General features: G+C 43.3%; 1 protein-coding gene across 1 annotated transcript in view; it reads left to right on the forward strand.

The window, feature by feature from the left end:
* Nucleotides 1–4,249, forward strand: part of MYO16 (myosin XVI) — a 463,175-nt gene extending 458,926 nt beyond the window's left edge. Inside the window, exon 35 of the mRNA XM_058548472.1 lies at nt 3,877–4,249. Coding sequence (XP_058404455.1) covers nt 3,877–4,104 — 228 coding nt within the window. The 3' untranslated portion in view covers nt 4,105–4,249. The remainder of the gene's footprint in view (nt 1–3,876) is intronic.
* Nucleotides 4,250–12,413: the final 8,164 nt, after the last annotated feature.

A 12,413-nucleotide genomic window follows, 5' to 3' on the forward strand; every position in this document is an offset into this window, starting at 1 on the left:
TTTTCAATGTGATCTACCTTGTGTCTTCCTGTTGGTGGTGGTGGTGTGTGTGTTTGTCTTCTGTGTGGTTTGCTGAGCTTGTTAAATGTGCATATTGATGGCATTCACGAGTTTTGGAAGCTTACCTCTTACAAGATTGCTTTGCCACGTCCTGTATCTTGTTTCCACTTCTCATACTGCTCTCATGCTTATGTCTATTCCACTATTTCTTCTATTTGCCCATCTTTTTCTCTATTCTCTTAAACATTTAATCATAGGTATTTTAAAGTCTTTACCTGCTAACTCTAAATCTGAATCCTCTGTGAATCTGTTTTATCTTTTGGTAAATTTCCTTGTATCTTCGCATGGTTAGTAATTTCTGATTACATGGTCAGCATTGTGTGTAAACAAACTACAGACGCTATAGGTGATGGTTTCTCCCCAAGAGGATTCTACCGTCCTCTGTTAGGAGGCAAAGGCCAGGGATGACCACCTCAGTCCCATCACAAATTGAGCTGCGTTGGAGAACCAGTCCACCTCCAGTTCTCTGATCCTCAGGCTGCGCCCTGCTGCACTGTGACTGAGAGCCTGTCAGGTCCTTGCTCCTATGACTGAAAGGTTACAGTGGCTCCAGCTCTGCATTTCAGGGCTCCTGGCCCCGCTGTCCCGCTGTGTGGCAGCTTTTCAGAATCTGCACGTCTGGAAGACGAGTCTAGTTAGGTGCTTGCGGCTATCATCTCCCCTGTCAGACTTTTGTTCTGAAGCACCTGTGTCATTATAGGAGATTCCACTTGGGTTTTATAGGCTTTTGGCCTAAGGCACTATCATTCAGATAGCTGAGGAACTTAACAAATGTCTCTTGGGGAAAATGACCGTGCCTTTGAGGGTCCTCAAGTTTCCAGTTTGTGTCTCTAGTCTCATGCAACTGCAAAATATTGTATGGTTTTTCTTTCTTCTAGAAAGGGCCCTCTACACCTACAGTAGAACTCAGAATTGGCACCAGTTCCTGGAGAAAAAAAAAAGCAATTGGCAATTATCTGTTCACTCAGAAAAATTCTCTCCATCCAGAATTTTGCCAGAGCTGTCTGATGTTTTAAATATATGATTTTTGTAATTTATCCCTTTTTCTCATTTTTACAGTGGGAGCAGTAACCTGCCATGACCTTCAACATCCTTTGCAGATATGGAAGTTTCCTGTTTTCTTTCTCAATAGATCAATATGAAGTTGTGTTACTTAACAAAGATGGGGGGCCAGGCATAACGGTTGAGTTCATGCACTCCTCTTTGTCAGCCCAAGGTTCGCAGGTTCAGATCCCGGACGCAGACCCACACACTGCTCATCAAGCCATGCTGTGGTGGCATCCCACATACAAAAAAAATAGAGGAAGACTAGCACAGACGTTAGCTCAGAGCCAATCTTCCTCACCAAAAAAAAATAAAAGGAAAAAAAGAAAGGTGGTATCTCAAGGAAGTTTTGGGGATATGATCAACTGAGATGATAGAGGTATTCTTCAATCAATTAAATATTCTCTCATAAGAATAAATCCAGTGACAGTATTTTTCAGAGATTGCTCCTATATGCTGAATGTTTGCCAAGAAACATATGTACAGATATTGAATATCCATAGAGTAAATGAGACTGAAGCTAAATGTAATCACCACAACATACACTAGTGGAGAAAATAGAAGAGCTGAAATATATTAGTGGAGGAAACATAAAGATTTCACCAAATCTCATTTAGAAAAAGAAAAAGGAAGATGATGTAGGGATGTTGGTCTTTAGCCTACATCAGATCCTGGACAGCAGTTGTTCAGTAAATGATGAGCACTGTAGAGTAATAGTTAAGAAGACAGATTCTGGAGCCAGACGGCCTGGTTCCACCGTTTTCCATGTGACTTCGGGCAAATTACTTAACCTCTCTGTTTCCTCATCTATAAAATGCTAACACTGCCTTATAGAGTCCTTAGGAGGATTGCATGACTTAATGTTTGTAAGGTGCTTAGAGAAGTACCTGGTGCATATTTAGCACTCTCAAGTGTTGACTAAAGTAAGTAACTTTTATGCACACCCTCCACCTCCCTCTCTTGGCTCACTTCCCTGACAGAAGAGGCAATCTGGCTTTCACAAGAGTCTGCCCAGCAGGAGGATGTCTCATCCCCAGGTCCTTCTGCCTCAGTCCTAGAGACTAGAGGAGTTCCCTTTAAGGGGGCGTCCCGTGTTAGCAGCCCACTTTCTGCGGATGCCTGGAGGTCACTGCAGAGCTTGGACAATCACACTGAGGGCTTTTTTCTGGTTGTCTATAAACTCAAATTGGGAGAACTTCTTTTGCTAATAACCAGCTCCAGAAATCTACTTATACACTCTGGACATGGATTTGACCTCCACAGCTTCTGTGTTTTAACACAGTGTCTCAACCTTCTGCCCATCTCCTTGATTCTAGGCTTTAACATCTTCTTTCTGGAGTAAACAATAGGCTCGGGTGTCCAGGTGAGGGTGTTGGTTTTAGAATTTTCCTGGAACACTGGCTACCCTGTCTGCCTTCAAGTGACTTTTCTCATATTAGAGCCAACCGCTCTGTCCTGCTTTATTTTATTCTCTTTGTTTCGATGGAGAGGATGGAAGGGGCACTGGACACAGCAGTATGTGCTTTGGGGGTGGGATGAGCCATCTTGATTCCTCGGAATTCTCCCCGGTATTCCCATTTTGATGTCCAGAATCTCATTTTGTTAAACCAGCGTACTCACTTTAGAATTGACAGAAAAATTGGTTTTTGCAACGTCCAGCTGTTACAGAATACTGGCTGCTGGCAGAAGGGGGAGTCCACAGCAATGCAACCTGCTTGTCCTGAAGTGCCCCAGCTGCTGTGGGGGGACAAGCTCAGTCTTCAGGGTGTCTGTCTTTGGGTACCCTAAGAAAGGGAGAGGAAGTAGCTGAAACAGTTGCATGGTTTTCTTTTTCTTTTTTTGCTGAGGAAGATTCACCCTGAGCTAACATCTGTGCCCATCTTCCTCTATTTTGTATGTGGGTCACCACCAAAGCATGGCAGCTGACGAGTGGTGTAGGTCTGCGCCCGGAAACCAAACACAGACCACCAAAGTGGAGTGCGCCAAACTTATCCACTAGGCCCCGAGACTGGCCCCAGTTGCACGTTTTGATGCTCTCCTGCAAAGACCCTTAAAGTTCCCATCTCTGCCAGCTCAGGGTCTGAGAGAGCACACCAGCTGCTAGTTTAGATCCTGCTGCAAAACCGAGCGTGCACTGACACCCCAGTGAGGTGGCTACCCTGCCTCCACTGAGCTCGTTTGATATTTCAGTGGCTGTCCCTGCCACACCTAACTCTTGGAGACAGTTTCGATGTTACTGTGGTCCTCTGCTAACACTGATGTGAGTGGGCCCTCCTGAGTAGGGGTCCAGCCTTGGGTGAATGCATGGTGGTCAGAGTGGGGTCACATTACCTTAAGAGACGTTGACTAGTAACTGTGCGTAGATGGAGGAGTGATCCTAGAATGGAGTGAGAAATCCAGAAGCATCTATTACATGCAGAATTACAATTGTGATAAATGAAGAGAAAGTACAAGATGTCATAAGAATATCTGTAATAACAGAGGGCAAAGGGCAAACGGACATCTGAGTCTTTCTTGTATTCCCTGGAGGTATATCATATGTTAACTGGTGTAGCCATCCTGAGTGTTTTGTTCCATTCATCATCTTAATTCAGCAGTTCACAGCTGACCTAGGTGGCTGCCATTTCCCGAGGAGTAAAGCCGGGAGGTTTTATAGCGAACATGTGTTCTCTCTTTCCACTGGTCCAGCGCCTTGGCATCCAGGTGTTGCTATTATGTTTCTCTCTTGTTCACAATATTTGGTGCCACTCTTTTCCCTCTTTCCTCCCACAGGTAATCCATCAGCTGAGGCTCTCGCAGAATGAAAGTGTGGCCCTGCAGGAGCTCCTGGACTGGAGGCGGAAGCTCTGCGAGGAGAGAGAAGACTGGCAGCAAATCCTGCACCACCCGGAGCCCAGGGCGCCTCCCCCACCTCCTTGCAAAAAGCCGACTCTTCTGAAGAAGCCTGAGGGGGCCTCCTGCAGCCGGCTGCCTTCTGAGTTCTGGGACACCACCATTTGATGTGGCCCGGACTGCAGACTCGCAGAATAGGACTGCCTAGCAATTCCAGGCTGCATCGACAGAAGGCTGCCTCTGATATGGCTGGGTGCTCTCGCCACACATTTACACAAACAAGCACAGGACAATGAAGTTAACTACATGAGATTTCGTGTGTGTGTGTGTGTGTGTGTGTGTGTGTGTGTGTGCTCTTTCTTACCCATTCTGTGGGGATACACTCTGATTTTCAGGCTCCATGGTTATAGGGCCATGCTACCCCTGGGGAGCAAGAGAAAGGCTGGGAAAATTGTGGGATGAGGCGAGAGAGGGAAAGAGACTGGTGGAGGAGGGAGGGATCCACACTGTACAGTGGGTTTTATATGGTCCCACCACATGTCTGTTGTAGTACTGCAGTCATTTTAGTCTGATACACTCTACAGGATGTATGTTTTATGTCTCTGCAGGTATGTGTGTTTTATTGGAATTGCAAACCCAGTCATTACTTACATGTTTATTACTGTATTTTATAACTTTACGCAATTGGTGGTGCTCCCTTTCTTCAAAATACAGATTTAAAAAAATCATTTCTACAATTTTTTCCCTCCATACATCTTTTTTTTTAACCTAAAGTACCTAAAGCTCTCAAGTCTATGCTGCTGTTTTAGCTTCGCCAGTGTCAGCCCTGCAAACGTGTGGACTAAGTCCCGTGTTTGATAATTCATTCATTGGTTAGGAGGCAATTCCTTCCTATGCCCTGTATTTCTGGATACGTGGATTGTGAGCTCTTTAGTTAAATCTCATCTCTGGCTTCAGCGTAGGTTACAGGAAATTATGTGGCACTCACTTAAACACGTACAACTTCAAATTCATAGCGGGTGGTGTGCAAGGGTCATATCTATTCAAAGGTCTACACAGTACAAATAAGCACGCTCAGATTTACTGGTTCCAGCAGCAATGCTGCATTCCAAGACGACTGTCCTCTCAGAGCTCCACTGCATGGCTCACCTGCTGTATATCCTCAGCACTCCTGTAATGCAACCGCCTTGTTTATTGATGTGCTTCTGTTGGCTGTTGGGAAGTTCTGAGCTGTGGCATAAGACCATCGCATCTTGCTACTTGGAATTTGTTATTCATACCAGCCTTTGAAAAATTACTGTGCCAATAAAAGGGTACAACTATGTTCTTCTGTGGTTTTATTTATTTTTCTTGTTGCTTTCCATGAATGCTTCTGTACTGGTCAGATAAATAGGGGCTGAACAATCTCATTCATCCAGACTCCCTTCATATATTCTTTTCAAGGCATTTTGCAAGCTTTAGGCTCTGGTAATTTGCTTTAAAATAAGGGTTTTTTGGTTATTCAGATATAATTACCATGTATGCATGTGTGACTTTTAGGAATAACATGTTTATTATTTAGGAATAATAATAGGCCAACAGATCAAGCGATGACTGCTATTGAAAAGATAGTTTGTGGGACCAGCCCTGTGGCTTAGCAGTTAAGTGCGCGCGCTCCGCTACTGGCGGCCCGGGTTCGGATCCCGGGCACGCACCGACGCACCGCTTCTCCGGCCGTGCTGAGGCCGCATCCCACATGCAGCAACTAGAAGTATGTGCAACTATGACGTGCAACTATCTACTGGGGCTTTGGGGAAAAAAAAAAGGAGAGATGTTAGCTCAGAGCCGGTCTTCCTCAGCAAAAAGAGGATTAGCATGGATGTTATCTCAGGGCTGATCTTCCTCACAAAAAAAAAAAAAAAAGATGGAGGCAGGAGCCTCCTAGAAGGAAAAAAAAAAGAAAAGATAGTTTGTTAAACTCACAAGTCCCATGCCAGGCCAGGGGGAGCCACGCGAGAAGCACCTGGGTGGGTCATGAAGCAGAAAGAGTGAGGGAACCAGTGGGCTGAAGCTTCTTTTGTGGTTTCCATGGGAAGGAATGGGCAAGGCAGGGTATCCAGGCATAGAATTGGCAGCTTTGAATAACTTCAGAGGACATTGGGGTGCAGAGGCTGTCTCTGCTTATCTGGTTCCTGGCCCTGGGCAGGGGCATAGTGGCCTGGAGTGGGAGAAACCAATAAAGGGGGTGGTTGAGGTGTGGGCTCTGGGTTGGTTGGAGTTGTTCACTATCCCTAGGACTTGAATAGTCCTGGGAGGGGCAGTTCCTCCAGGATCAGCAAGGCTCAGATGCCAAAGCATCAGGATACAGAAAATAAGAAGACACAGTTAATGCTGGTTAACTGGCAACATGACCGATACCAGGCCCCACTCCTGCCTCTTTCTCCCCTATCTCCCTGACCTCTGACCTCTTAACCTCAGCCACTAAACAGAAGAAATCAACTTTCCTCAGCACACATGGCTTCCTCGGCCATGCCTGGCACATTGTAAGCACTTAATGACCTAGGCTGAATTAAAAGTTTGAACTAGATTCCCCCCCAATACACACACAGGATATTTATTTATTCCAGAGTGAGAAGTGAACTGTTCAAGCATGGCACCTGGTGAGAACTTGTTTCAAATGTGCACTAAGCACTTGCTGTGACTGTTCTGGGTGCTCTGCACATATTATCCTAACACTAACTCATACCTCCATGGTAATTACTATCATCTGTGTACTGATCCTGAAATGGAAGCTCAGAGCTTTAAGTAGCCCATCAGAATATGAACCCTTATATTTACAGTTCCAAAGTCCATGCCATTTTAACTTGATACACAGAAATTTTCCACTTATTTTATCAAAATATATCTTCAAAAACTTCGAATTCAGTGACATTTTTGGGGATACATAGTTGTGTGAAACTGTGATGGAAGGCTATTACAGGGAAAGCTCCCATGAAGGAAGCATCTGAGCACAAGTGGGTCCAGCCTACACCCCTCTCTACTCTGTTAACCTGGTCACAGTTTAGGGTTTGTATGGTCATCAGCCAAATCTGACCATCACCTGCTGGAAGTACCATGAGCCTCATCAATGGTGAATAATCTGTCTAGTAGTCCCTTTGTCTCATCTTATGTGTGTTGACCTTCTGGAGCTAGAAGCCAAATCCCTCGAATATTTTCTAGAACAGAGTCTCCTAAGTCCTAAGTAAGGTCTTAGTGTTCAGTTGTTGGTTTTCTCCACAGCGCAGAGAGATTTCAGGTATCTGTTAATCACTACTCTAGGACCACGTGATTGTATCTGTTCTACTTACATGGTAGAAAAATCAGCAGAGACTCAAAAGCATTAATAGCCATGAAAGTAGTAACAACCTGAACAGTCCTAATAATAGGAGAGAATGTCTGAGTCTGTGTGTAGTAAAGGTACTCTCAGAACAGTTCTCTAATGGTTACAACATTGTCAAGAAAATGAACAGAGGTACTATTCTGGATAATAAAGCACTGAATGTTATTCCATATAAGCAAGATTTCAACAATTATGTATGTTTGCAATATATTTAATGATGGTATTTTAATTGCTATCAAACCATAGGTATGAATTATGATATATTATGGAGCCTGAGACTTTATGTTTAGCAATATAATTGGTATGAATTATTACCCTATGTTTCAACACTGCCCAACTTTGCTGCTTTTTTTAAAAAATGCTTTATGAGAGGTCTCTAAAAACTACCATCAAAATACTTATGGTGGGTTAAAATGATTTAAAATATATTTTCTACTGTGGAAAAATATATCATTACTATTCTTAAAGAGTGGTATCTAATTTAGTAGAATTATGCTTACATAAATCTGTCCAATAAAAGCAACAACCAATTAAAATCTTAGATTTGAAATGAACTTCACATATGAACATTACATAACTTGGACAAAAAAATATATTCGGAATTTCGTAGTCTAGAAGGATGGATAAATTTCTGTCAAAGTTCTATTGCTGTCAGTTTCTAGCCAGACATCAAACTCAATTTACATCACAATAAAGGGCATGAGGTTATTATATAATAACATTTTACAGTGGGACATATTTCACCCACTGCCTATTACCCAGCACTGCTAATTTTTTTCCAACTTTTAAATGTATATCTTTAGTTAGACGTTAGTAGGATTTATTTTTACTTTAATTCTCATCAGGAAATTTTCAACAAAAAACATTCTTAAATTAGCTGGGGGGGAAAAAAAAAAAAAAAAAACCTGTGTTCCAAGTAAAAGTTTAGGGTAATTTCATTACATTTTTCAATTCGTTTTTAGCTGCACATAAAAATCCATGTAATGAAGATGGAAGCAATTATATTTCTATTTATTGTACAATGGTAAATTCTCTATGATGCTCATGGTTTCCCAAAACAGCAGCACTGCTATCAAAAAACTGAAAATATATTCTCCACCCCCATTTTCCTTCCTTTACATCTTATTCATAAGCAATGACTTTATCAAATAAATTCTACTACAATGTTCTACCCATGTGAGTTACAAAGATACCCATATAGCAAACGGTTGTAGCATGCTGAGTTACAGACTGGAAAGAATTACCTTTGTAGTTTCTCGCTTTACCTAAGTACTGCAGACCCCTGGGATGCTCCATTATTGTGGTTTCAGTAAGTTTCTCTAAAATCCAGGATGCTTTGTAAAACTTTAAAGATGACTTTTTCAAAGGGTAAGTCTTATTAGATGCCTATGGTGCATCTCTATCACTTGTCCTAATTTTTCAGATCACTTCTCAGATTTTTAAAAAATCTGTTTATACCTAAAATATCATTTTTGTATGCTTTGACATCAACACAGTATAATCCCGATTTTATGTAGTTTAGCAGATCATTACAATGGCAGAAGAAAATCTGGATGTCTTCTCGTAAGAAAATGTTAAAGGTGAATCAATCTATGCATTCATTTCAATTGTTGTTTTATAATAGGAATGCATCAAATGTGTCTTTTCTTTCCTTTGAATTAGTCATTGACAGACTTCCTGGCGTATCTGCTAGCTTGCCTTTTGCTATAGCCCCGGGGAACATGTGCTGCTTCAAAGGAAGTCTCGTGAGCTGGCCCAGATGACATTTTCCTGATGTCACCACTTAGTTTTTAAAAGTCTAAAGAAAATGGAAGAGAATGAAACTATTGATAAATTCCAAGGGGGAGATCAAAGCTCTAAAGAAAAATAGAATAAAACCAAATTCAATTTGAGGTTTTGATCTTTTAAGATTTCAGCAAACAAGGAGGTCCATGATCTAAAACAATTGGTTGAAAAGTATATAAATTCTGTCACATTCTGAAGAGGCGCTTCCTTACTGAACCTATTTTGGGGGATCTATTAAACTGAATTCAATCAAACTGGGTCTTGTGTGATAACAAAAAGGGCAGGTCCACCCAACAGAGTCCTTATTATGGTTCATCGACATTATTTTTGAACAGAATAATCAATCTTAATATTACAAAAATAACTTTTTGGACATGCTTTCACGTAAGTATGTTGTACATACATGTGCATTGTAGGGGAAACAGTTCTTCAGAAAATTTTGCAATTGGAGACCTGTTGTCGTTCCCTTGGGCTTAGAAGCTGTTGTAAAAATATAACATTCCATATTTCAAAAAGCCAGAAAAGTTCCCTAGCAAAAGGGAAGAGAAGCCACAGGAAATCCACGTGGTAATGGCCTCGACTACTGAAGGCATCAAGGGTAGGGAAGTAGGGAATTGGAGGTGACATTGTCTCATTACTGATCACCAGGAACACTCACCTTTCAGCCCCAGATGAAAAGGTAAATCCTACAAAGACAGAATATTGGTGCTCAGAGCATTCAAGAGCCAGCAGTAACCCACAGGAAAAACTCATTAGAGGTACAAGTTGCTACATCTCCCAGTTTTACTCCTGACAGTTGGCACTGGGCCCAGGTGAGCAATTGTCTTACTGTCTTGAGTCTCCTACGCTGCCTACTACGTGTATAACTCAAGTAGGCTGTGTTAATAAACACCACAGAATCTAGTGACTTAACACAATAAACCTAGATTTCTATTTAGTTTTCTCCCCTGAGTCACAGTCCTGTGCATGTTGACCCCAAGCAGTCATCCAGGGACTGAGGGTCCTTCCATCTCCTGACCCCAACCTCCTCCTGGTCCTTGGAATGTTCCTGTTTGACCAGTGGATGGAGATACCAGCGCAGGGAGCCGTACACGGGGCAGTCTCCACCGCCTGGAAGTGGCTCAGGTCCCTTCTGCTCGCATTCCACTGGCCAGAACTCAGCTGTGTGACTGAGGCATCGGGAGGAATGCCTCTCTTCCCTGAGATCTGTTCTCTACGGGAGACTCCATCAGACAGTGCTCTCGGCCCCTCAGCGGCAATGACGTCACCTGGGGGCCCATTCCCAGACCTGCTGAGGCCGAGTCTGCATTTTAGCACGACCTGCAGGTGATTCATGTGCACGCAGAAATGTGAGCAGCGCTGCTCTGGATGTGCCCTATGCCGGCTCCCTCTGCGTGGCCCACACCTGGTGTTGGGGGAACCCCCATACAGCACCGACCCCAGCAGGGCAGGCCGGCCTGGGAGCAGAAACACTCTTTGGCCCCATCTCTAAAGCATGCACCAGTAAACTCCAGCCCCTTAGGCTTCCCCAGGGGTGTCACACCCCCACCAGAGTTCCATTAGGCATGAGCCAGGCACTGGCTCTGCGTCTCCCCACTGCAGAGACATATTTCCCCCTGCTCCCTGGGGATCTTCGAGAAGCTCCTCTCACTAGACACAGCACGGAAAGCTACAGGCATCCCAAACCCCTCCCGAAGGTGGGGATGGGGACTTCCATCAGTCTTTCCTGATCGATCCTCTCTTAGACCCCTCATTGTACCTTTAATCTTGTTGAGGGGCCCAGGTGACAGGAAGCAGGTTATAGAGAGGGTCTCAGACTCACTGTGGTGCCCCAACACTGTCACTCTGGGCTTTTAGTGGAAACTGAGGCAGAAAGAGTCACAATCTAATACCCTGTAATAGATACATCCTTAAAAGTATGTGAAATATGAAATTTCCTTAACCAAGTCCCCATGGCTCTGACAGCCTCACCCCAGTTGTATTGTTTACAGGTTTTTGCTATTAATTGCAGTGTATATGCCTCCTTAAAGATGTCTCCATTTTTATCACTCTGAAGCTAAAGAAATCATGACTCACAGGTTTCAAACCATCTTCTATGCTCACTTGGCAGAACGATGTCACCAAAAGTTTTCCTGTGGGTAAAACTGAGTGCAGAGAGTTATAATCTGCATTAGACCAGGAAACCCATAACTCACTCCCCCCGCTCTCATAGGAAGCGCCCCTTCTTAATTCCAAATGTCTTTCTAGGCAGAAGTATCCACCAAAACTTTGAATTTCTATACACTTTAAGTCCAACTTCAGAGAGGGACACTCATGAGAAAACACATTCACAACAGCTTGGGTTTTGCAGGAGCATTTCTAGTCATCACTGTGCTCCGTCTCCAATGCTTGCACTCCCACTCTGATTTTGGGGGGCTGTGACAGTCTGACACGTGATAATTTTTTTTTTTTTTTTTTTTTTGTGAGGAGATCAGCCCTGTGCTAACATCCGCCAATCCTCCTCTTTTTTTTGCTGAGGAAGACGGCCCTGGGCTAACATCTGTGCCCATCTTCCTCCACTTTATATGGGACGCCGCCACAGCATGGCTTGCCAAACAGTGCGTCAGTGCGCGCCCGGGATCCGAACCAGCGAACCCCGGGCCGCCGCAGCGGAGCGCGCGCACTCAACCGCCTGCGCCACTGGGCTGGCCCCTGACACGTGATGATTTTTACAGATATAACTTATATGTCACTAGTTTTTGGTTTTCAGCACAACTCTCAGTATTTAAGTAGTAGTTTGCTTTGTGCTAGTTTCAAGTCATACTGATATTTTCATTTATAACTATTCCTGGTTCAAAACTTCTATCTAAAATTTGTTTACAGGTGTTTATGTTATACCTAACACTGAATTGGTTTGAATTTTCATCTCTTAATCAAGAACAAGTCTTCCCATGGCTCCTGTCAAGCCATTAATGCCAGGTGAAATGAAGCGAAAACAAATTTGCTCTGGATGAATTCAGTTGACATGTGGTCTCTGCTTTGGTACCATCTCTAAATGAGAAAACATAATTGAATCTTTTACCCTGAGAAACATACCAGTAGAAAATAAATCAGTGTGACAAATATTCCAAAATTTAAAGCCACACCTCCAAGGATCTGACCAATGTTTACTTCTTGAATACTTTCTCCTCTCTGTGGTTTTTATTTTACCTCTACCTGCAGTCTCTTTCTGTCCTCTCCTCTTTACGGCCTTTACAAGAAAACAGGTCAGACACCACGCTTCCGCTCACTCCAGACTGTGAAGTGGATAATTCATTGATGAGAGGTGATACCACAGCACTGACAGCAGTGTGTG

The sequence above is a fragment of the Diceros bicornis genome, chromosome 9 (assembly GCF_020826845.1).
Source record: "Diceros bicornis minor isolate mBicDic1 chromosome 9, mDicBic1.mat.cur, whole genome shotgun sequence".
Classification (NCBI taxonomy): domain Eukaryota; kingdom Metazoa; phylum Chordata; class Mammalia; order Perissodactyla; family Rhinocerotidae; genus Diceros; species Diceros bicornis.